Source organism: Pan paniscus, chromosome 11 (genome assembly GCF_029289425.2).
Source record: "Pan paniscus chromosome 11, NHGRI_mPanPan1-v2.0_pri, whole genome shotgun sequence".
NCBI lineage: Eukaryota > Metazoa > Chordata > Mammalia > Primates > Hominidae > Pan > Pan paniscus.
In genome coordinates this window covers 94,222,016-94,248,946 of record NC_073260.2, presented here as the reverse complement: position 1 = coordinate 94,248,946, position 26,931 = coordinate 94,222,016, and the positions used below count along the sequence as shown (strand labels likewise).

Genomic DNA, 26,931 nt, shown 5'->3' with positions numbered 1-26,931 from the left:
TGGTGTATATGTGCCACATTTTCTGTTTCCAGTCTATCATGATGGGCATTTTGGTTGGTTCCAAGTTTTGCTATTGTAAATAGTGCTGCAATAAACATACGTGTGCATGTGTCTTTATAGTAGAATGATTTATAATCCTTTGGTTATATACCCAGTAATGGGATTTCTGGGCCAAACAGTATTTCTGGTTCCAGATACTTGAGGAATCACTACACTTTCTTCAACAACCAACACAAACAATTCCTCAACCAACAACAATGGTTGAACTAATTTACACTCCCACCAACAGTGTAAAAGTGTTCCTATTTCTCCACAGTCTCGCCAGCATCTGTTGTTTCCTGACTTTTTAATAATCGCCATTCTAACTGGTGTGAGATGGTATCTCATTGCAGTTTTGATTTACATTTCTCTAATGACTAGTGATGATGAGCTATTTTTCATATGTTTGTTGGCCACATAAATGTCTTCTTTTGAGAAGTGTCTGTTCATATCCTTCACCCACTTTTTGTTGGGATTATTTTTGTCTTGTAAATTTGTTTAATTTCCTTGTAGATTCTTGATATTAGCCCTTTGTCAGATGGATAGATTGCAAACATGTTCTCCCATTCTATAGGTTGCCTGTTGACATTGATGATAGTTTCTTTTGCTGTGCAGAAGCTTCTCAGTTTAATTAGATCTCATTTGTCAATTTTGGCTTCTGTTGCAATTGCTTTTTGTGTTTTAGTCATGAAGGCTTTGCCTATGTCTATTTCAAGTTAAATAAGACATTTCCAACAATGTCAGATATATGGTGATTTACTATACCATATATACATATATATGGTGATATACATATATATATATAAAATCTTTATATCTTAACCACCTCATAGCCTTCTCTCAAAGTTCCTTTGTATATCATTTTTTGTTGTTTTAATAGTTTACCCAGATAACCATGTATATTCATATACTCTATATAAATTTAAAACATTTTTGAAGATTTACTCAAATATCACCATCCATAGTCAAAATGATTTTGTGTGTCTCTACATGCATTTCCATAGTTTACAGTAAAGCATATAGAGATTTAAAATGGCTGTTTTCTTTTTTAGATTATGTATCTGTTAGGTATCATTTTAGTCATTTTATTCCCCCCAAAACTGATGTTGAATATTTCTTTTAATATATTAGCATATTATATAATTGAGTTGAAATAAATTGAAATTTTGGCCAAGTTGTACAAATGAAAATGGAGTTGCACTTTTATTTTTTATTTACAATTTTATGTAGAACTCAAAATATTTTGCCAATTTTATGAGCATTACTGCTTACTACAATTGATTTATCCAGGTTTGGCTTTTTTATTTTTTAACTGATGCACAAATATGTCAAATAGCAGAGGATAAACCAGTTTGTAAAGCACTTGTTGAGGCATCTTTAAACACAAAATGCTACCATTTGCTTTCTATAAAAGTATAACTATTTTCAGAAGACTTCTGATACTAATTACAAGTCATTGTTTATCAGGCTCTAACAGGAGATAGAAAAGTATACTTGTAGTTCTTTTGATAGTCAGAGATATTAATGTTATCTTTAAATAATTGGGTTAGTTATTAAGTAAATTTTAGCCCTAATCATTCAATAGAAGATAACTAGGTTATAATTATTGATCAATAACATGAAGCTAATTTTTATAGATTATTACTAAAAATTTTGGCAACTGTATTATGTTGTGAATGCTTAGAGGTACAATTAACAAATTTCAATAAACTGTAAAATCATAGAGTAATATTTAATAATGTTGTATCTGTAACTTTTAGTTTTTATTTGGTTTGTTTGTTTTCTTGTTTAAGTAAAACAAAAAAACAAATTTCTCCCTTGGAGAAGTACTGATGATAATGAGAGTGTATAGTGAATGCACTCTCATTAAGAGTATGCTATGGTGTTTTAAGGTCCTTTCTCCTAGAGTCTTCCTGTTTAAGTAAATTTTACCCTGATGTTATCTTTTTTTTCTTAACTGGGAAGGTATTAGTATGAGTGGACTCCAGCACCTTCGGTTCCTATGTAAGCAAACCTCCAAATACCAACAAAATGGGGATTAGGGTTTAAACTTATGAATTTGGGGAAGGCACAAACATTTAGTTCAAAATAGCTGTTATTTTTAACTAAAACTGGTAAATTGATATATTAATGATATAAATAATAGTTGATGACTACAGATTATAGTACCATCCTTCCAGGTGTAAAAGATTGAGATCCTCATGTGCTTACAATATAAATTGTGCATATTAGAATACCAAAGGCACCAGGGTATTTTGAATGTGCATTGTATACCTAATGCTTTCTTGCCTTCACTGTTTATTGTAATTTTATTCCATTCCAATCTGCCATAGTCCTCTATTGACTTTTAATTCTAAAAAGAGAAATAATGCAGAAATCTATGCATTTAGAAGCTCAGAGGTTTTTGCACCAAACCGATAATGTATACTTCTAATTTACTCCTGCAGTGCATATTTAGTAAAGTTTGTTTGTTTGTTTTCTATGAAAATGTTGATTCAAACAATTTTCTAGGCTCTGGTTAAAATAGGGGGATAAAAATAGAAATAGATCCAGTTTCCTGCTGAAATATTTGTTATTTTCTTCGCTGAAACATAAACAATTCACCCATAAATAATTGCACAGGCAAGCTGTAAATCCTTTCTCTTCAGCCTCTTTTAGCAGGGCTTGCAGAATTGATTTATACTTATATTGTGGCTATCACTGTGTCAAAATAGTTTATTGCAAAAATTCCATTGTTTACTGATTATTATAATGCAAAACTTAATAAGCTGAGAAAAACATTTTATGTATGGATTATAAACCATCCCTACTCAATAACTAAAGCTGCTAATCTTGCTCACTACTTTATTGTTGCAAATTGATTTCAGAAAATAATATAAAATACAAACACACTCATAATGGCTATATTAGAAGATGGATCTGGTTTCATATAGTGTTAATTTTTACTGTGTTATTCAATTAAAATCATGCACACTGTATCTGTTACAGTACATTTTATAATGCCAAAGGTAAATTTAATAGTCTATTGTGCACATCTGCTGTCCCTGATCTTTTAGCACTCCTGTGTAGTATACTTATTCATTTACTTTTGCTTTGTTGCTCAAAAAATTACTTTTATGCTTTAGAGTTCTGCATCATGACCCTCAAGTGGCCTTGGACAAGCATGGATGAATCACTGTATTGGCTCCATCATAAAGATAAGTGTTTTCTACACTCAGGTTGAAAGATGCTATCAAAGCAATCACCTACCTGTGTTTGGAAATACAGCAAGAAATATGATGAAATTTGACCAGTAGCTGTCATGTTAAGCCATGTCACTTTTCCTGTGGGAGCAATAGTGGCAAAATGTTTATGGAATTTTTCTTGTCAGATGGTCTCTAGATTTACATCTTAGCTCTGTTACTTATTAGCTATTTGTCCTTACACAAGTTAATCAATATCCTGAAGCCTAACTTTCTTAATAACAACACTCCATCACTCCTTTTTTTTTTTTTTTTGACGGAGTCTCTCTCTGTTGCCAGGCTGGAGTGCAGTGACAGTGATCTCGGCTCACTGCAACCTCCACCTTCCGGATTCAAGTGATTCTCCTGCCTCAGCTACCTGAGTAGCTGGGACTACAGGGGCACGCCACCATGCCCAGCTAATTTTTGTATTTTTAGTAGAGAAGGGGTTTCACCATGTTGGACAGGATGGTCTCAATCTCTTGACCTCATGAACTGCCCACCTCAGCCTCCCACAGTGTTGGGATTACAGGGGTGAGCCACCGTGGTCAGCCTACTCCATCACTTCTTTTATCTCACCTTATAGAAAGAAAAAGAGAGAGAGAACTTTGGGAAAAACTCAAATACCTGATTTCTCCATGTACATACTGAGGAAGTTTTATACTGATAAAAAAATCCATATATCATTCTCATCTCCACCTAGCATTTTATTTTACACAGATATCCAGAGTGATCAGACATATACTGCCTCAACTTACCACCAAAGATACAGCGATACGTATATCTGCAATCAAGTTATTGTATTTGTTCAAATATGTGTGTTTTTATCAGTCAATTAAAGGTTTATATTTTCTAAGAAGTAACTTTTGGTTTTATTGATAACTTTATTAAATTTTCTATTCTTTATTTCATTTTTTGTTCTAATGTACACTATTTCCTTTCATTTATTTTGGATGTGGTTAGCTCTACTTTTTCTAATTTTATAAGGTGAAAACTTATAGTATTGATTTGAAATATTTATTTCCTTTAAGATAGCCAGATACAAATACGTTTCCCTCTAAGCACTGCTTTAGCTGCATTCCCCAAATTTTAGTGTGTTGTGATTCTGTATTCATTTTTCCCAAGGTGTTTTCTGACTTCCATTGTGACTTCCTCTTTGACCAATTATCTTAAAAATTTTCACATAATTGTGAATTTCCAAAATTTTCTCCTATTATCACTTTCTAACTTTCTTTCATTGTAGTCTGAGAAAGCATTTTGCATTATATCATTAAAAAAAACCCTTGAGGTATGTTTTATAACCTATCACACAGTATATCCTGGAGAAAGTTCCACATACACTTGAGAATAATGTGTATTCTCGTTTGTTGTGTGGAGTGTTCTTTATGTGTATAGTAGGTTTCATTATGTTATACTGTTGTTGTGTTATTCACGTATTCTATTTTGTTATTGATCTGGCTAGTTATTCTATTCACTATTGAATGTGGAGTATTGAATTATATCTAATTGTCTATTTGTCTCTTCAATTATGTGTCTTTTCTTCACATATTTTGGGTCTCTGGTGTTAAGTACATTTATAGCTTACAAATTATATATCTGACATGTGCATGTGTGGATTCCACCACCACCTTGCTGCTGCTAATGCACACATGCTGATCCCACTGCCATCACCCAGATCGAGTGCTTTTGCTGTCACCCCGTATTGTAGTGCTTTTGCCAGAAGACAGGAACACCTTGGCCCTTCCACCACAGCAGATGCTTAACCTCAAGAAGCCAGAGAACAAAGCCATGGGTCTGATCCAATCCTCCAGGGTTACAGTATTTAGCCCAAGAGTGCTGAGCTGTGCCTTGGCCCTGCAAAATTATCCAGAAATAAAGCCAGTTGACTAAACCCAACTTTCACCATAGTAAGCCTCTTAAGAGCATCAAATAATATCAAAACAAAAAGTTCTGTCTAAAGGATAAATTCAAAGATTAAAGAAACATTAGCTCACACAGATGAGAAAGAACCAGTCCAAAATGTCTTGCAACTCTAAAAAGCCAGAGTATCTTCTTACCATCAAATAACTGCATTAGTTCCCCAGCAATGGTTCTTGAGCAGAATAAAATTGCTGAAATAACAGACATAGAAATTAGAATCAGTTAAAGTTCAGGGTCTTTTGTAAGGCAAGTCTGGTGGGTAGAAAAATAAGATAAAGAAAAACAATTAATGGGTACTACGCTTAATGCCTGAATGATAAAATAACCTGTACTAAAAACCTCCATGACACAAGTTTACCTGTGTAACAAACCTGACCTTAAAATAAAAGTAAAAAAACAAAATCAGAATCTGAATGGGAAGGAAGTCATTGAAAGTCAAGAAAAAGTTGAAACTCAATCCAAGGAATCAAAGGATTCCAGTAAAACATTTCAAGAGCTGGAAGATGAAATAGTCATTTTCAGAAAGAAACAAACTGATCTGACAAAACTGAAAACCTCACATGAATGTAATAGTACAATTGGAGGTATTAACAGCAGAACAGACCAAGTGGAGGAAAGAATCTCAGAGCTCAAAGACCAGTTCTTTGATTCAACTCAGACAAAAATAAAGATAAAACATTTTTTAAATGAACAAAACCTCTAAGAAATATAGGATTATACAGAGTCCAAAATGATGACTCATTGGCATCCCTGAAAGACAGAGAGAGAGAGCAAGGAATTTGGAAAATGTATTTGAGGATATTGTCCATGGAAAATGTCCCAACCTCATTAGAGAGGTTAACAATTCAAATTCAGAGAATTTAGAGAACCCCTGCAAGATAGTATGCAAGGTGACAATCCCCAAGACACATAATCATCCAATTTGCCAAAGTCAAGATGAATGAAAAAATATTAACACAGCTAGAGAGAAGGGGAAGTAACCTACAAAGGAAACCACATCAGGTTAACAGCAGACCTTTCAGCAGAAACTATATAAACCAGAAGAGATTGGGGACCTATATTTAACATCCTTAAATAAAAAAAAAATGTATTCAAGAATTTTGTATCCTGTCAGACTAAGCTTCATATGTGAAGGAGAAATCAAATCCTTTTCAGAGAAGCAAAGGCTAGGAGTATATGTAACCACCATGGCTGCCTTACAAGAGGTCCTTATGGGAGTGTTACACATGGAAACAAAAGACAATTACCAGCAACCACAAAAACCCACTTAAGTACATCGATAATTTACACTATAAAACGACTACACAAAAAAGTCTACATAACAACCAGCTAACAAAGTGACGGTAGGATGAAATCCACACCTATCGATATTAACATCAAATATAAAAAGGCGAAATGCCCCACTTAAAAGGCACAGAGGAGCAAGTTAGATAAAGACGCAAGACACAGCTATACGATATCTTTAAGAGACACATCTCACATGCAATGACACCCATAGCTTCAAAGTAAGGGGATGGAGAAAGATCTACCAAGAAAACAGAAAACATAAAAGATCTGGGGTTACTAGTATTAGTTAAAACAAAACAGACTTTAATTTTAAAAAGGGACAAATATTGGCATTACATAATAATTAAAGTGTTCGCTTCAACAATAAGACTTAACTATCCTATGTATATATACTGTTAACATTGGAGCACCTTGATTAATAAAATGAGTTCTTAGAGACCTATGAAGGGAATTAGATAAACACACAGTAAAAGTGGGAGACTTCAACACCCCAAGAGAGTATTTGACAAATTATCAAGGCAGAAAACTAGCAAATACATTTGAGGCTTTAACCCAACACTTCACCAAATGGACCTAGCAGACTTCTACAGAACACTCCACCCAAAACCAACAGATTATACATTATTCCTGTCTGCACATTGGACATTCTCTAAAATCAATCACATGCTTGGCCATAAAGAAATTCTCAACAAATAAAAATACCAAAATCATACCAACTATAGTCTCATACCACAGTGCAATACAAATCAAAATCAATACCAAGAAGATCTCTCAAGACCATACAATTGCATGGAAATTAAACAATCTGTTCCTGAATGACTTCTGAGTAAACAATGAACTTAAGGTAGAAATCAAAACAATTATTTTAAACTAATGAAAACCAAGATACAACACACCAGAATCTCTGGGACACATCTAAAGCAGTATGAAGAAGAAAGTTAGCAGCAATAAACACCCACACCAGAAAGGGAGAAAGGTCTTAAATTAAAAACTCGGCTTCACACCTAGAGGAAGTAGAAAAAAAGAAAAACCTAGAAAACCTCATACTCTCTGCTCAAAGGAGCCTAGTTCTGATAAACAAGTTCAGGAAAGTTGCTGTATACAAAATCAATGTACAAAAATCAGCAACATGTTTAAACACCAATAATGTCCAAGCTGAGGGCAAAATCAAGAATGAAATACCATTTACAATAGCCACAAAAATAATAAAATATCTAGGAATTAAGCTAAACAGGGAAGTAAGATTACTACAATGAGAACTACAAAACACTGCTGAAAGAAATCAGAGACAACACAAACAAATGGAAAAACATTTCATGCTCATAAAGAGGAAGAATCAATATCTTTAAAATGGTCATATTGCCCAAAGCAATGTACAGATTCAATACTATTTCTATAAAATTACCAATTACATTTTTCACAGAATTAGAAAAAACTGCTCTAAAATTCATACATAACAAAAAAAAAGAGCCGGAATAGCCAAAGAAATTCTAAGAAATAAGAACAAAGACCACCTGACTTCAATTGCCACCCAACATCAAACAACACTACAAGGCTACAATAATAAAAAACAGTATGGTACTGGTACAAAATCAGACACATAGATCAATAGAACAAATTAGAGAAGCAAGAAATAAAGCCACACATATACAACACTTTGATCTTTGACAAAGCAGACAAAAACAAGCAGTAAGGAAACGACTCCCTATTCAATAAGTGATACTGGGATAACTAGATAATCATCTTCAGAAGATTGAAGCAGAACCTCTCCATTTCACGATATACAAAAATCAATTCAAGATGGATGAAATACAATGTAAAACAGAAAATTAAAAAACCCTGGAGGATAACCTAGGAAATACAGTTCTGGACTTAGGAATGGGCAAAGATTCCATGACCAAGATGCCAAAAGCAATTGCAACAAAAACAAAATGGTTGACAAGTGGAGCTTAATTAAACTAATGAACTTCTGCAGAGCAAAAGAAACTATCAGCACAATATATAGACAACCTACAGAATGTGAGAAAATAAGTGCAAACTATGCATCTGACAAAGGATTAATATCCAGAATCTATAAGGAACTTAAACCAATAAGCCAAAACCAAACAACTCCATTAAAAATTGGGCAAAGGACATGAACAAACACTTCTCAAAAGAAGACCATATATGCAACCAACAAGCATATAGACAAATGCTCAACATCACTAATCATCTAATAATTATTAGAGAGATGCAAGTCAAAACCACAGTGAGCTACCATCTCAAAAGAGTCAGAATCACTATTATTAAAAAGTACAAAAATGACAGATGCTGTTGCAGCTGTTAAAAAAGGGAACACTTACACACTTTTGGTGGGAATGTAAATTAGTTCAGCCACTGAGGAAAGCAGTTTAGAGATTTCTCAAATAACTTAAAATAGAACTACCATTCAACCCAGGAATCCCATTACTAGGTATGTACCCAAAAGAAAATAAATCATTCTACCATAAAGACATATGCATGTCTATGTTTGTCTCAGTACTATCCACAATAGCAAAGACATTGTGATGGTTAATACTGAGTTTCAACTTGATTGGATTGAAGGATGCAAAGTGTTGATCCTGGGTATGTCTGTGAGAGTGTTGCCAAAGGAGATTAACATTTGCATCAGTGGGCTGGGAAAGGCAGACCCATCCTTAATTTGGTTGGGCACCATCTAATCAGCTGCCATTGTGGCCAGGATATAAAACAGGCAGAAAAACATAAAAAGGCTACACTGGCTTAGCTTCCCAGCCCACATATTTACCCTATGCTCTATGCTTCCTGTCCTCAAACATTAGATTCCAAGTTCTTCAGCTTTGGGACTTGGACTGGCTTCCTTGCTCCTCAGCTTGCAGATGGCCTATTGTAAGACCTTGTGTTTATGTGCGTTAATAAACTCCATATATATATTTATATATACACACACACATATGAATATATATATATATATATATATATATATATATATATATCCTGTTAGTTCTGTCCCTCTAGATAACCCTGACTAATGTAGACATGGAATAAATCTAAATGTCCATTAACAGTGGACTAGATAGAGAAAATATGGTATATGTACACCATAAAATACCACACACCATCAAAAAGAGCGAAATCACGTCTTTTGCAGTACCATGGACACAGCTGGAGATCATTATCCTAAGCGAATTAATAAAGAACAGAAAACCAAATACTGCATATTCTCACTTGTAAGTGGGACCTCAAAATTGAGTATTCATACGCACAAAGAATGAAACAATAGACATTGGGCCTAGTTGAGGATGGAGCATGGGATGAAGGTGAGACTCTACAAAACATCAGGTATAATGTTCACTACCTAGGTGATGAAGTAATTTGTACACCAAACCCCAGTGACATCCAATTTAACCATGTAACAAATCTGCACATGAATGAACCCTCTGAACCTATAATAAAATTTGAAAGGAAAAATTAAAAATGAGTTAAAAAAATAAAATGGTAAATGGTAAATATTCTTGATTTATACTTTCACCATTTAAAAAATATCCTTTTATCTTACAGTAATGATTTTTGTTTCAGTGTCCATTTTGTCTGATATTAAATTAACATAGCTCCTTAGGCTTTTTTGAAGGGTTATGGTTTGCACTTTATATCTTTTTCTATACTTGATTTTCAATCTGTTTGTGTCTTTGAACCTAAAGTGTGTTTTTCTACTGGCAGAATATAGTCATATAGTTGAATCATTATTTAAATTCAGTCAGTCAATTTCTGCCTTTTTCAGAGTGTTTACTCCATTTGCATTTGATATAAAGTGAAGTTCACTTCTGCCATTATACTATTTCTTTTCTTCCTGTCTTCTGTATTTGTTGTTCTTACAGTAATACCACCTTCTTTTTCTTTTTCTTTCTTTTTTTTTTTTTTTAGACAGGGTCTCACTCTGTCTCCCAGATTGAAACACGATATCAGCTCACTGCAACTTCCACTGCTCAGGTTCAAGTGATTCTCCAGCCTCAGCCTCCTGAGTAGCTGGGATTACAGGCGTGTGCCACTACCACCTGGCTAACTTTTGCATTTTTAGCAGAGATGGGGTTCCACCATGCTGACCAGACTGGTCTTAAACTCCTGACTTCAAATGATCCACCACCCTCAGCCTCCCAAAGTGCTGGGATTACAGGCACGGGCCACCGTGCCCGGCCACCACCTTCTCTTTTGGTATAGATATTTTACAGTGTGTCATTTCAATTTCTTGGCAATTTTTAAAAATATTTTTGTGTTTTCATAGTATATCACAGTATTTTTATTAGAATTAATATTTTATGTTGTAGAAATTTAGTTTAGATATATTGCAATTAAATTTCAATAATATAAATATGCTTTGCTCCTATATAGCTCATTTCCCCCTCTTCTTTGTGCTGTTATTGTCATAAAACATATCTTAATACTTCACATGTTCAGCAACACATTTTTACAATCAAGCCATTGTTTTATGCACAGATCTTTTAACATAGGTGGGATAGAAAAGAGTTACAAACAAACAAAAAACAGTATTATATTATACTTTACGTATGCAGTTATATTTAACTTGTGCTTTACATTTCTTCATGTAATTTTGAGTTTGTTTGATGTCCTTTCATTTCAGCCTGGAGGACTTCGATTACTACGTCTTGTAAGGCTTTTCTGGTAGCAACAGATCATCTCTGTTTTTGTTTTTCTGGGATTGTCTTAACGTATCCTTTAATTTTGAAAGTTTGTTTTGGTGCATATCAAATTCTTGGTCTACAGCTGTTTCCTCAGCACTTTGAATATGTCATGTGACTGCCTTCTCTTCTCCATGGTTTTCAATTAGAAATTGGCTGTTCATCTTATTTTTAACCCATTATCTATTTAAAAAGATTATTTGACCTTGCTGCTTTTCAGATTCTCTCTCTGCTCCATCTCAAAAAGAAAAAAAGATTCTCTCTCTGGAAGATTTAAATTATATCAAGTTTTTTTTTTTAAATCACAATAACAAGAAACTAGAAATCAACAATGGAAGTTATCCTGAAAATTTTAAAAATATGTTGAAATTAAACAACATGCTCCTAAACAACCAGTAGGTTATGGAATAAATTAAAAGGAAAATCAAAGAATACCTTGAGACAAATGAAAATGGTAATACAGCATACCAAAACATATGAGATGCAGCAAAAGCAGCTCTAAGAGTGAAACTTATAGCAAAAAAATGCCTGTATCAGTGAAAAAGAAGGATCTTAAGTAAACAATCTAACATTATATATCTGAGAAATGAAGGAAAAACAAACTAAGACCAAAGTTAGAAGGAAGTAAATAACAAAGACCAAAAATGAATAATTTAGAAACTAGGAAAATAATTTTAAAAATCAACAAAACTAAGAGGTTTTTGGAAAGATAAAATTGAAACACTCTTCAAAAGAACAATTGAGAAAAAATAGAAGATACAAATAGATAAAATCAGAAATAAAATAAGAAAAATTACAACTGATATGATAGAAACATAAAAAATTCTAAAAAGCTACTAGGAATAATTACATACCAACAACCTGGATAACCTAGAAGATATATAGAAATTTCTGATTACATATAGCTTACTAGACGAAATCATGAAAAAAATTAAAAATCTGAATAGACCAATAATGGGTAAGGAGATTGAGCCAGTAATAAGCGGTCCCCCATCAATGAACAGCCTGAGACATAATGGCTTCTCTGCTAAATTTTACCAAACATTTAAGAAAAGCTAATATAATCTGTCTCAAACTCTTTCTAAAATTTCAAGTAGATGGAATACTTCCAAACTCATTTTTAAGGCATGTATTACCCACATACCAAAGACAGACAGGAGCACTACAAGAAATGAAAATTACAGGCCAATATCACTAATGAACATAGATGAAAACATCCTCAACAAAATATGAGCAAACCTAATTCAACAACCCATTGAAAGAATTATGTACTATGAGCAAGTGGGATTTATCTCTGAGGTGCAAGAATGGTTCAACATATGCAAATCAGTAAATGTGGCACACCGCAATAACAGAATAAATGACCAAAAATACACAATCATCTTAATAAGTGCAAAAAAAAAGCATTTGACAAAATTCCACAACTGTTCTTGGTAAAATCTCTCAACAGATTAGTTACAGAGGGAATGCACCTCAACACAATAAAGGCTACATATGATAAGTTGACAGCTAACATTATAAATCAATGGTTAAAAGTTGAAATCTTTTCCTTTATTATCAAAAACAAAATGAGGATGCCCATTCTCACTGTTTCTTTTCAACATAGTATTGGAAGTACTAGACAGAGCAATTAGGCAAGAGAAAGAAATAAAATGCATCCTAATAGGAAAGGACAAGGTGAAATTGTATGCTGACAAGGTGATCTTATAAATAGAAAACCTTAAGGATCCCACCAAAAAATTAAAACTAATAAATACAGTAAATTTGCAGGATACAAAATCAACGTGCAGCAATCAGTAGCACTTGTATGCACTAACAATGAACTCTGAAAGAGAAATTGAGGACACAATCCCATTTACAGTAGCAGCAGCAACAAAAATACTTAGGCATAAATTTAACCAAGGAGGTGAAATATCTGTATACTGAAAAATATAAAACACTGATGAAATAAATTGATGACAACACAAATAAATAGAAAGATAACTTAAGTTTATGGACTGGAATAATTAATTTTGACAGTGTCCATACTATTTGAAGAAATCTATAGATGCAATGAATCCCTACACAATCCCAATGGTAATTTTTACAGAAACAGAAAAAAATTCTAAATTACATATGGAACCACAAAAGATCCTGAATAGTCAAAGCAATGTTAAGCAAAAAGAAAAAAAAACTGAACGTATCAAACTCCATGATTAGAAAACATACTTTAAAGCAATTGTGATCAAAAGACGATAGTACTGGCATAGAAATAGACCCATGGACTGATGGAATAGAGTGGAAAGCCCATAAATAAACTCACACCTTTATGGTTATTTGATTAGCAGCAAAAATCCCCAAAAATACACAATGGGAAAAGGATAGTCTCTTCAATAGATACTGTTGGGAAAAGTGGATATCCACAAGCAGAAGAATGAAACTGTATTCTCCTCCCACATCATATACAAAAATAAACACAAAATGGTTTAGGGATTTAAAGTAAAACCCAGAAATATATAAAAGTACTAGAAGAAAACATCAAAAAATATTTCATGTCATTGTTTTGGTTAGTAACTTTTTGGATATGACCTTGAAAGCCCAGGTAACAACAGTAAAAATACATAAAATGACTGCATCAAACTAAAAACAACTTCTTCATAACAAAGGAACCAACAGAGTGAATACATAACCCATAGAGTGGAAGAAAATATTATAAAACCATACATTTGATAAGGGATTAATATCCTAAATACATAAGGAACTCAAACAACTCAATAATAAGAAAACAACCAACTAAAAAATGAGCAAAGAGCCTGAACAGATGTTTCTTAAGAAAAGATATACAAATGGCCAGTAGAGTCATAAAAATTTGTTGAATATCTCTAATTTTTAGGTAAATTAAAATTAAATCTACAATGAGATATTACTTTACACCTATTAGAATGACTATGATAAAAAAGATGAACTAAAAAATGTTGGTAATGATGTGGAGAAAACAGAATCTTTGAACACTGTTAGTGGAAATGTAAGTTAGTACAGCCATGAAAAATGGTATAAAGTTGTCTCAACATCTTGTAGAAATTATAGACAGCTAGAGGAACAAGAGAACTACCATATGATCTAGCAATCCTACTTCTGGGTATATATCTAATGGAACTGAAATCAATATATTGAAGACATGTCTGCATTCATATTCACTGAAGTGTTATTCACAATAGCCAAGATGTAGAATAAACCTAAGGGTCTATGCAGATGAACAGATAAAGAAAATATTAGATATAAGCACAACGGAAAGCCATTCAGCCTTAAAAAAAAAAAAAGACAATGCTGTCCTTGGCAATAGCACAAATAAACCTGGAAGACATTTTGCTGAGTGATGTAAGCCAGGCACAAAATGTCAAATATTGCATGATTTCCTTTTTATGGTGAATCTAAAAAAGTCACACTCATCAAAGAAGGAAGGAGAATGTTGGTTATTAGAGGCCAAGGGTTGGCAGAGGAAATGTTTGTCAAAGGACATAATGTTTTAATTCAACAGATGAAAGAAGTTTTTGAAATCTACCACACAGCAAGGTGACCACAGTTAATAATAATGTATCTAATATTTCAAAATTGCTGACAGCAAATTTCAAATGTCTCAAAAAAAAAAAAGGATGGGTGAGGTGATAGATATGTTTTTTTTTTATTTAATCATTTCAAATTGAGTACATATATCAAAACATCACATTGTACCTATGGGTACATATTGTTACACTGTACCTATAGGTACAATGTGATGTTTTGATATATGTATACAATTTGAATGTATACATAAAATTTTGGAATGCATATATGAAATCTTGTCTAAAAAATTATGAGAATTATATCTATATAAATATACATAATACATTATATATTATTTATATATTAATATATAGGTACAATTTTTATTATATATTATATAAAATACATTTTTATATATTTTATATTATATGTATTATAGAATATAATTTCTCATATTCTTTAGACAAGATTTTCTTTAATTCTTTGAACATACTTTAAACTGCCAACTTCGTGTTATTTGCTGTAAGTCCAAAATGTGTGCTTCCTGTAGAGTAGTTTCTATAGACCTTAATTTTTCCTGTATATAAGACATTTAAAAAATTTTTTTTTGCCATGTATCATGTTTTTGTTGAAAATTTTAAACATGGAATAATTACATGTATTTATATATAATGAAAATGTTTGAATAAAAATGAAATAAATTAAAAAGGGTTCTTTCCAACTTTGGCTTTTGATAGTTTATAATATGTCTACGTCGGGATTTTTGAGTTTATTCCTTTTGGGTTTTACTGAGTTTCTGGACATGTAGATCAACAATTTTTATCAAAATTTGGGAAGTTTTCAGACATTAATTTTTCAAATATTCTTTCTACCCCTTTTCCTCCCCTCTTCTCTCTGCTCCTTCTGCTCCTTCTCTTTCTCCTTCTGTGACTCTCATTATGTATATATATGCATGATGGTATCTCACAGGTCTCTGAGACTTTTTTTCATTCTTTTCTCTCTCAGTACCTCAGACTGGTTATATAAATTGAGCTATCTTCAAGGTCAAGCATTCATTCTTCTGAAAGCTCAAATCTTCTGTTGAGTGCCTCCTGTGAATTTATTTTAATTATTATTGTGTGTTTTGACCCTATAGACTGTATTATAAACTTTTAAATAATTTATATATCTTTCTTGATATTTTCCTTTATTTGATGATGTATTATTCTCATATTTCCAACAGTTCTTTAGACAAGATTTTTTTTAGTTCTCTGAATATTCTTTAGATAGCAAACTTTATGTTTTCTCTATAATTCCAATATTTTTGTTTTCTGTAGTGCAGTTTCTATTGATCTTACTTTTTCCTGTATATGAGCCATATTTCTTATTTATTTGCATGTCTCATACATTCTTCGTTAAAAATTTAAAATATTGAATAATATATAATGGCAAATTTTGTAATCAGATTCTCTTCTATCCCCAGTAATTTTTTTTGTTCTTGCTGGTTTTTTTTCATTTATTTCTTGAATTAATTTTGTCAAGTCTGTATTCTTTGTTGGATGTAGCTACTGCAGTTTCATCTCAGTTAGCTTTGTCATCAGCTAATGATTGAATAGATATTACCTTAAATGCCTGGTATAAATATGTCTTTTAGCATTTGCCAAGGGATTCTATGCATTTGGGGACACACTGTCAATGTTTAGGCAAGCAATTTACAGTTCTTGTTACATTTTACTTCTTACTTACATTAGGCCACATGACTGCACATGCAGACAGACTTGCACATGCAGCCCTTTAGATTTCCAGGAATATGTTGAAGCTTTTCAACCCCCCTATGGACAGCTCCTTCCCCAGTTTTTTATTTTAAATATCTATCAGCCTGAAATTTACCCCAACTTTTATCTCCATCTCAGGCAGCTTCAGTTTATCCAATTGCCACTGCTTGTTTTCAGCAAACACACCTTAGGTAAAGACTACTTGTTCACACTCGATTATGACTAAGTCAGGTCAAATAATCACAAGGCTGGTTTGTGGAGTTATCCAAGGAAGTGACAGACAGCTCAAATAATGACCACTCTCTCAGAATGAGGCTTTAAAGGAGCTCCAACCATTTTCTATTTCCTACATAAGCTTCCTGGATGCTATCATTATTGTGGGCTGTTGGTTTTCAAAGTTATCCCAGAACGGAGGACAGATGGGATGGCATAAAAAAGTTGCAATGCCACAGACCTCACTATTTTTACAAGTTAGCCATTTTCTTGAATAAACACTCTCAAGGTTATTGCAAATTTTAATTAACTTCATGAATTTTGAAAACTTCATTATGAGAGTTTTGCCAGTTTTCCTTGCTTTTATTGAGAAGAGGATTTTTGGAGGATCTTAATCATTCTCTCTAACATTATTGTATTATATCTTTAAACATATGTATCATTTTCAGTTATCATTCCTTTCCTCTTCCAGAGCTTCAGGTTCACATTATTTTATATCCAATATTCCTCAATATCTATGATCTACTCCATAATTATTATTTGGGTCTTTCATCTCCACTTAAAATCTTATGATTTCCTCTGTCTTTTCCATAATGCACTAGGCCGTACTTATAGTCATATGTGCTTTATTGCCTCTAATCTACCATTCAACACTTAACTGCATTTTTATTTTCATATCAAGTTTATATTTTAACCATCGCATTTTTTAATCTCTGTTTTTTCCCCTCACGATCTCATTTTGAGTTTCTGTACTCTTCTTTGAAATATTTTTAAAGCCTAAAATTTATTTGAAATTATGGAGATATTTTCTCTGAACACTGCTCCTATTTCACTGAAATTCATCTTGAGAAATTTATTTTTCACCTGTCATTTGCAGTGCTTGTTCTTACCTTTTTCCCTCCAACATTAATGCATACACTTTCTGAAGTTCTTTTGTCATTATTACTGACTTTTTAAATGGGAGCAATTATCCTGAAATCTACTATGATGAAGAGTGGGAGGATAAATCACAGTTTCAATTCATATTTGTTGTATCCAGCAACCTCTCACTAAATATGATTTCCTTTGTCCTACAAAGACATCTTCATTTAATTTTTAGTGCCCCAGTATTCAGCACGGCTGGAAAAGCTCTTGTACCTAGAGGCATTTGATGTCATTATCTGGCCCTTGGTGTCTCCTCGCCTCTTTTTTCAGTTTAAGAAAAGACTGGAAGTCTGAATCGGCTATCAACATGGTTTACCATCTCTCCTTCCTAGGCATGTACTCATGTAAAACTAGATCTTTGCATTAGACTTTGTCTAGGACCCTCATTTTACTGTTCTGACCAATAATCTTTGGGAAGATATTTAACTATACAGTGATTGGATTTACAGCTTAAGATCTGCAAAAGTATGTGTCCTATTTCAGTATCTCTTTCACTTTCATCTACATTTTCATTATATGACATATACAAATAACACATTATAATTTTGGATGACAGCCCTTTTTCCTGTATATTAAAGAAAATTTTCCCCTATTTCTTCCTCCCTCCCTTCCTCCCTCCCTTCCTTCCTTTTCTTCTTTCCTTCTTTCCTCCTTTCCTCCCTCTCTCCCTCCCTTCCTTCCTTTCTTATTTATTTCCATATTTGTTGATTGTGAAGAAAAGGTTTTTGAAAATAAATTTGGAGGGAAATTTTATTCCTTTGAGTAGTTTGCAAACCAGGGATAGACAGCCTTCTGTTCTAATCAAAGCTGTGTTCCAGGCAACAAAAAGATGATTCAGGTTTTATGGCAAAGGTTCCTGCCCAAGTTCCTAATCAGGCCCATTAATGCCAATGAAGGATTGAAACTTACTTAGTTCTGATTGGTTGGTACACCTGAGCTCTAATGAGTTGATACCATTGAGTCCTAATTGGCCAGGGCAGATGAGCTCTGAGTCTCTGTCAGATGTTTCTTTCAAATGGCCAATATTGGGAAAGGGGGAAGGTGTCTGGTCAAAGCTTATCTTGGCATTGACAACAGAAACTGGTTTGTTTGCTCAATTGTAGACAGGGAAGTCCTATAACACCTATACAACATCTTTCTGAGAACACAAGAGTATGTGACCACTCCTTCACCAAAGGTTATATTTTATTCATACTTCAGAGTTAAATTAAAATATTACTTCACGATGAAAAAGTCTGGGATTCTTTAGCCTAAATTATATAAATCTATTAAATTCACTTAGGAGCCTAGAATTTCCCTTGTAGGTTTTTCATTAGTATATATAAGTAATTGATGTCTTATTATTTTGTTGTGTCTGTTTTTATTAAATATGCTTTCTCTGAGGGCAGGGGTCATACTGTCTTAAATTGCTGCAATCAACACATAATAGAAGGAACATAGCGTTCAAATTTTTGTATTGAACCAATTAATTAATACATAAGCTTTATGAAACTATGTCAATGGTAAATATAAGTAAATTTCTGAAAACAGTCTACTAATGAATAGAACAAATACATTTTACCAATATTTTGCTGTAAACATTAAGCAGTTATTATTATTGATAATGTTGACTGACACTATACTATAGCATCATAACTGCTAAATTAGTACTGAATATGCTATTAACATTAGCGATAAAGTATCATCATTATTTAAACACAGTTTGTCTTAACACTCATTTGTATGCACAATGCCTTTTTCTAAATGCATGAGTGCATCATAAATATATAAATCTCCATAATTATACATATCCAGTCTCCTTTCTGAATCCACTAAATGCAGAGACGAGAGGGGGAATTTGTAATTTCATAGCTAATATTAATGTGCAGCTCTGTTTAAAAGTCACTCCTCTATTTAAAAAAAAGTTCCAGATGCTTTTTGAGAACTATAGTTAAAATTTGTGGGCGTAGGATTTTTGGTCATATTTCTATTCTCATTCTACCATTTTTAATATTTAATTTACATCTGTTGGCCTCACTGAAAACTTAAGACTTCCAAATTAATTAAAAATTTATAGAAAAATTGGAGTTTCTCACTTTGGCCTATTGAAACAAACTTCATTAATATTATATAGTTCTAGTGAGCTCAACAGTAATGAGGTATGAAAATACATGTTATAAACGAGAACTAAAATGTTAACTAAGGTACAACCACTTGGTGAACTTCTATAAATGCTGGCTGATTTTCACGCCCTTCAAATAGCCTTCAAATAGAAAAATAGATTTTAACAACCACATACTTTCCCTAACTTAAAATTCAGTGAATTTCAAGTGTTATTTTAAATTTGCAATAATAAGTATTTAAAGAGAAAATTTCATGCATGAAATAAAAGTACAATCATATCCATCCTACCTAGCTATCTATCACTTATTGATCACATATTCATCTCTCTACCTATTATGCATTAACTTAGGTGATTTTCATGAGAACCATATTTAATAATGTTTCTATGGGAAAATGCATTCCATTATCATTTGAATTCAGGATGACATAACACTTCAAATAATGCTTCTCTTGCTTTTCTGGTGACCATGCCTGAGATTCTGAGCCTTCATAGACTCCTATATCTCAAGAAGAGCTGATTGATAGAAATACAGATTCTTCTGCATACCAACATTTTTGTTTCTTCTCTAAATATACATAAATCAATATATTCAATTGATACATGCCTTGAATTATAAAACTGTTCTTTGCAATTCAGTTTTTCTTCTCCCAAATCATTTTCTAAGTACTTATACTGAAATACATATATGCAAATGGAACAGTTTTACATTAATAATATAAAATAATATTTATTATACTCATATAAAATGTTTAGAAAATGTGGCTTGTGAATATTTTCATATTAATGTCAACACAGGTAGCTCTACATCATTTTATTTAACTACTCTTTAGTATCCCATATGATACAACTGCCTAAAAATTATATATTGATAAATGATTAATATATTTTCTTAGTTTTTGCTCTTAAAAACATAATTATATTTTTTCTTCATTTACACGAGAGATTATTTAGCTGCTATTGAAGAGTTAAATTTGTCTTGAAAATTTATGCCTATAAAAATTCAGTCTAAACTGCCAAATTGCCTTTCAAAGGCCTATTTCCATTTTTGCTTTCTAAAACAATGTATGATCACATCATTTTTTCCAGAAATAATACTGATAAATTTCAATTATTTGTGAATCTATATACAATATATTATATAATTAGTTTAATATATATTTATTTGCTCATCACAGAAATTCAACATTTTCATTTCTTAAGTATCTGAATTTACTTGGCTGTCAATCTGAACATTGTCCATTAGCTTATATGTTTATATGTTATTATCAATATGTTAATATGAATAATTTTACAAGCAAATTTTGTTATTAAACTTTATACTTTAAACCCATAAAATTTTCTACTGTCAGTATACCAATAATGTATATCTTCTTTTTTTTAAGAAATAATAGCCTGCTGTAAGACTTTAAACATAGTTTTCCATAATGTGATACTTTCATCCATTTGTTGCTTAAATTTTTTTTGTTATTTGATTTGAAATTTATGTCTGTAATAGAATGAGGCAGAAATCTGAATTGTCCCCCAGCAACCTCAATAAAATGGTCAATCGCTACAATATAATGACTCCTTCTCATTATACATCTTTTCCTCATTGATTTTATTGGCTACCTTGATCATATGCTAAATTTGAACACATACATGTATCCAATTCAGTATGTATGAGCTAGTTCATTAATCTAACGAACAATTTTTATTCCATTACTATATAATTTTCTCATTTTATCTAAATGATATATTTTTATTGTGGATCATTATTATCTCCTTCTTCCAAACTGTCCTTGTATTTCTTAACTGTTTCTTTTGATCCCTAAATTGATTTTAAATTAGATTATCAATTTCTGTCAGAGAATAAACTCTTTTATGATTCTAACTAGGTCTGAAATAAAATAAAAATTAACAATTATTGATATCACTTTATTGATTTATCATTTAAAGCACTTGTTTACTGAGCAATAGTTATTTTTCTATATTAGTGACATTTGTTCTTTCCCATATAATATTTACAACACATCTTTTTTGTATTGACTTGTTCTAATGAGAGATTGATTATTAAATAATAAGCTAGCCTAGAATTCATGGAATAATTCCCACTTATTCTATTTATTGTGATTAAATTCAACTTGCTAATGTTTTATTCATGAGTTTTTGCATCCATGCTTACGGGTATATTTTTCTTTAATTTTCTTTTCTGTGTAATGGCCTCAGGCTTACTACCAGAGTTATACTAGCCTGAAAACTGTGAAAGAGTTTAAGTTTGGTATTACTTTTTCTTTAAATGTTTGTAGTTTTCTTGTGGGAATTTTTTAATCAATATTTTTTAGAGACAGGGTTTCTCTTTATTGTCCAGGCTGTAGTATGGTGGCCTCCTAAGTATCTATAGGTGTGTGCCACCATACCTTGCTAATTTCTTTTTTTCTAGAGATGGGGTCTCCCTATGTTGCCAAGGCTGGTTTGAACTGTCTGGCGTAAAGCAGTCCTCCCATTTTGACTTCCAAAAATGCTGGGATTGCACGTGTGAGCCATCTAATTTGACCAGGAGAGTATTTAGTTAAAAAGTCAACAACTATAAGATTACTCATATTTTAAAATTTCTTCTAACGCTAGTTTTGGTAAGATGTTTCTTTAAAAAATAATATCTACTTTTTCGAGTTTTAATATGTATTCACAAATTTTTTTATAATATCCTATTATCTTTTATAATGTGAGAAAGGATTGAAATTATATTATCTTTTTCATTATTGGTATTAGGATTTGTATTTTCACATTTTCAAATCCATCAGGCTGAAGCTTTGTCAATTTTATTACTTTTTTCAAAAACAACTTGGGCTTTGATTTTTCTGTTTTCCAATTTATTTTATTTTGGCATATGTATTTATATTTTCTGTTATTTTTTTTTTTACCGTTTTTAATCTTATTGAAATGGGACTTTAAATAATTGGTTTGTTTTCTTTTCTAGTATATGTAATTAAAATTATAAATTTCCTGCAAGGCAATAATTTAGCTGCTTCCCACAAATTTTGTATTCATTTATTTTCTAAGATTTTAAAATTTATTTTGTATATTTTAAAAAAATTTAATGTGTTGACTGTCTAAAGTTTATTTTTAATATTAAAATATGGTATTTCCAATTAAATTTCTACTATTGGCTTACTTTTTTTTCTTTCATTTGGTATCACCTCAATCAAATATTAAGTACCGAGATAATCTGAGGTTAGACTGAAACTTCTGAAAGTGCTTGCCTACTACTGTAGCTGTTACTTTCTTGTCTTCAATTTTATGAATATACCACAATTTATTTGATCATTCTACTGATGATGGGTATATGTGTAGTTTCCAGGTTCATGCTATTTTGTTTTTGTTTGTTTTAACTGAAAGATAAAATTTTGCTTAGAGTATAAAACAGGATGTTTTAAAGTATATGTATATTGTAAAATGGTTAAATTTAGTAATTAAAAATGCATTACCCCACATGGTTATTATTTGTGTGCTGAGAACACTTAACATCTACTCTCAAAAGATAAAAAGTAGAAATACTATATAATCCAGCAATCCCACTACTGGGTATACAGACAAAATAAAATCAGTATCTGGCCTGGCACCCCTGGGGGCTCATGCCTGTAATCTCAGCACTTTGGGAGGCCAAAGTGGGTGGATAACTTGAGGTCAGGAGTTCGAGACCAGCCTGGCCAACGTGGTGAAACCTCTCCACTAAAAATACAAAAGTTAGCTGGGTGTTGTGGCACACGCTTGTAGTCCCAGCTACTTGGGAGGCTGAGGCAGGAGAGTCGCTTGAACCGGGAGGCGGAAATTGCAGTTGCAGTGAGCCGAGATCACGCCACAGCTGCACTCCAGTCTGGGCAACAGAGCGAGACTGTTTCAAAAAAGAGGTATCTGAATGCTCATGTTCATTCCAACACTATTCACAGTAGCCAAAATATGAAATTAATCTAAGTGTCCATCAACAAAAGAATGAATTAAAAATGCAGTAAACATACACAATAAAATCTTATTACACCATAGGGGGAAAAAAAAGAAGAATAAATTGTGTCGTTTGAGACAATGTGAATGAACTTGGTGGGCATTAGGTTAAGTAAAATTAGCCAGGCACAGAAACACAAATATTGGATGATCTCATTTACATGTGGCATCCAGAGAAGTTGATTTCATAGAAGTACAAAGTAAAACAGTGGGTACCAGAGGCTAGAGTGATTGGAGGAAAAGGTTTGGAAAAAATGTTGATCAAAGGATACATCATTATTAGTTAAATGGGAGGAATAAGTTCAAGAGCTTTATTGTATAACATGGTCCCTATAGTTAATGACGATGTATTATATTTTTGAAAAACATCGAGTCAATTTTGGCTGTGTATGAGCTTCCCTGTGCCCTCCACCCAAGACTATCTGTTCGCATGTATTATTAGGATCTCTGTGCGCGCGCACGTGTGTGTGTGTGTGTCTGTGTGTGTGTGTATGTGTTTGTGTATTAGGACCTTTGTGTGTGTCCTTTCTTATTGTACTTCCTATGACTTTTTTTTTTTTTGTATTTCACATTTTCTATTACTATAGCATAGTCATAAATATTTGGGGGATACATGTGATACACATATGCAATGTATATGGATCATATCAGGGTCATTGGGATATTACCTCAAACATTTATCATTTGTGATGGAAAATTTACAATTCTTCCATTATTGTTATTTTGAAATACATAATAAATTATTGGTAACTATGATTTCCTTACCATACTGTAGAATATTAGAACCTGTTCTTTCTAACTGTATTTACCAATTAAACAACTTCTCTTCATATCCCTCCCCCACCTCTTTTCCTTAACAGCTTCTGATACCACCAATGTACTCTCAACCTCCGTAACATTTACTTTTTTACCTCCTAGATATGAGTGAGAATATGCAATATTTAGGTTTCTGTGACTGGCTTATTTTGCTTAACATAATGACCTCCAGTTCCACTCATGTTTCTGTAAATGACAGGATTTCAATATTTCTTATGGCTGAATAATATTCCATTGTGCATATATGCCACATTTTCTTTATCTATTTGTCTACTGATGGGCACTTAGATTGATTTCCTATTTTGGCTACTGTGCTGCAATAAACCTAAGAGTGCACATATTTCTTCAATATGATTTTTTTAAATTATTGAAAATGGAATTGCTTTCTTGATTGTTTTCAGATAGATCACTGTTAGCATATAGAAATGCTACTTTTTATATTGATTGGGTCTTTTGTAGTTTCATATAAATTTTAAAATTGCTCTTTATTTCCCTGAAGAATGTTATTGGTATTTTAATATAGATTGTATTGAATTTGTAGATAATTTTGGGTAGTACATTTTAACAATATTAATTCTTCCACTTCAGGAGAATGGGATAGATTTTCATTTTTTGTGCCCTCTTAAATTTCCTTCATCAATGTTTTATAATTTTTTACAATTGTATAAATTGCAAAAATCTTTCACTTCTTTGGTTGAACTGATTCTTAGGTTTTTTTGTAGCTATTTTAAACATGATATCTTTCTTCATTTTTTTTCAGATAGATAACTGTTAGCATATAGAAATGCTACATTTTATATTCATTTTGTATCCTTCAACATTGCTAAATTTATCAGTTCTAAGAGTATTTTGGTGGAGTCTTTACGTTTTGCCAAATATAAGATCATATCCTATTCAAAGAAGGATAATTGAACTTCCTGCTTTCTAATTTGGATGCCTTTTATTTCTTTTTCTTCCCTAATTGCTCTGGCCAGGACTTCGTTGTTGAATAACAATGGTGAAAGTGAGACCATCCTTGTCTTGCAGATTTTAGTGGAAAGGCTTTCAATTTTTCCCCATTCAGTATATTAGCTTTGGGTTTGTCATACATAGCCTTCATTGTGTTGAGGTCTGTTCCTTCTATACTGTTTGTTGAGAGTTTTCGTTATTAAGGGATATCAAATGTTATATAATGCTTTTCAGTATCAATCGAAATAATTATTTGGTTTTTATTCTTGATTTTGTTGATGTGATATGTCACGTTTATTCATTTGCATATGTTGTGCCATCTTTGGATCCCTGCAACGAATCCCACTTGATCAAAGTGAATGATCTTTTAATGTGTCATTGAATTCAATTTGCTAGTTTTTTTTTTTGGAGGACTTTTGCATCCATGTTTATCAGATATATTGGTTTATTGTTTTATGTTTTTTGTTTGTCAGGTTTTGATATCAGGCCGATGGAGGCCTTGTAGAATAAGTTTGGAAGTATTCCTTCCTCTTCAAATTTTTGACACAGTTTAAGTAGAACTGGTATTAATTATTCTTTACCTTTTCAGTAGAATTCGGTAGTAAATTCAGCAGGTGCTTGGCTTTTATTTGATGGGCGACTTCTTGTCATTGCTTCAACCTTGTTACTCATTATTGGTCAGTTCAGGTTTAATATTTCTTCCTGAATCAATCTTGGTACATTACATGTGTACAGGAATTTATTCATTTCTTCTAAATTTTCTAAATTGCTCATGTATAATTATCCATAAGTTTCTAATTGTCTTTGTGAAAGGAGTTATTTAGCTTGCCTTAGGTAGATAGCAAGAGAAGAGTCCCCTGAAAGGTGCCGGCCCACAGGTCAGTGCCTCACCTCCACATAACATAAAAAGCAGCCTGGGAAAAAAAAATCAGGCTGCGGGCACAAATGAGGCAACTATACAGGGTGTTGTGCCTGGAGACACGCCCACGCCTGCACAGACAGAAAAACCTCCCACCATTTTGGATAAAAACTAGCACGGACCTCTGGCTCACTCAGATAAGGGGACAAGGACTGGCATAGAAATACCTTTGTCCTTTATACAGTCAGTGGGCTATCAGGAAAGTTTCTTCTCCTTTCGTGGTGATGGGCACAGTGGGCTCCAGTGGGTTCCTATAGCCATTCTATTTCCTTTTTTTGGACTGTAAATCAGGCCTCTATGAATCATCACTTCAGCCCCTGATTGGTCCTGGGCCACGGTCCCAGGCCAAGCTTTCACTTCAGTTCCTGATAGGTCCCGGGCCAAGCTGAGCAGCCTCTGAGTCAAGCCTTCTGATTGGTCCTGGGCCAAGGCCCCAGGCCAAGCTTTCACTTCAGCTCCTGATAGGTCCCGGGCCAAACTGAGCAGCCACTATCTGAATCCAGCTTTCTGATTGGTCCTGGGCCAACGCCCCAGGCCAAGCTGAGTCCCACATTCTCCAAGGCAGCCCGCGACTAAGCACGTTTCTTCCCCT

The 26,931-nt window shown here is 32.8% G+C and overlaps 1 protein-coding gene across 1 annotated transcript in view; it reads right to left on the bottom strand.

The window, feature by feature from the left end:
• LOC129393098 (uncharacterized) overlaps positions 1-26,931 on the bottom strand; it is a 287,774-nt gene that overhangs the window by 98,186 nt on the left and 162,657 nt on the right. Inside the window, exon 3 of the mRNA XM_055092065.1 lies at positions 3,289-3,362. Coding sequence (XP_054948040.1) covers positions 3,289-3,362 — 74 coding nt within the window. The remainder of the gene's footprint in view (positions 1-3,288; positions 3,363-26,931) is intronic.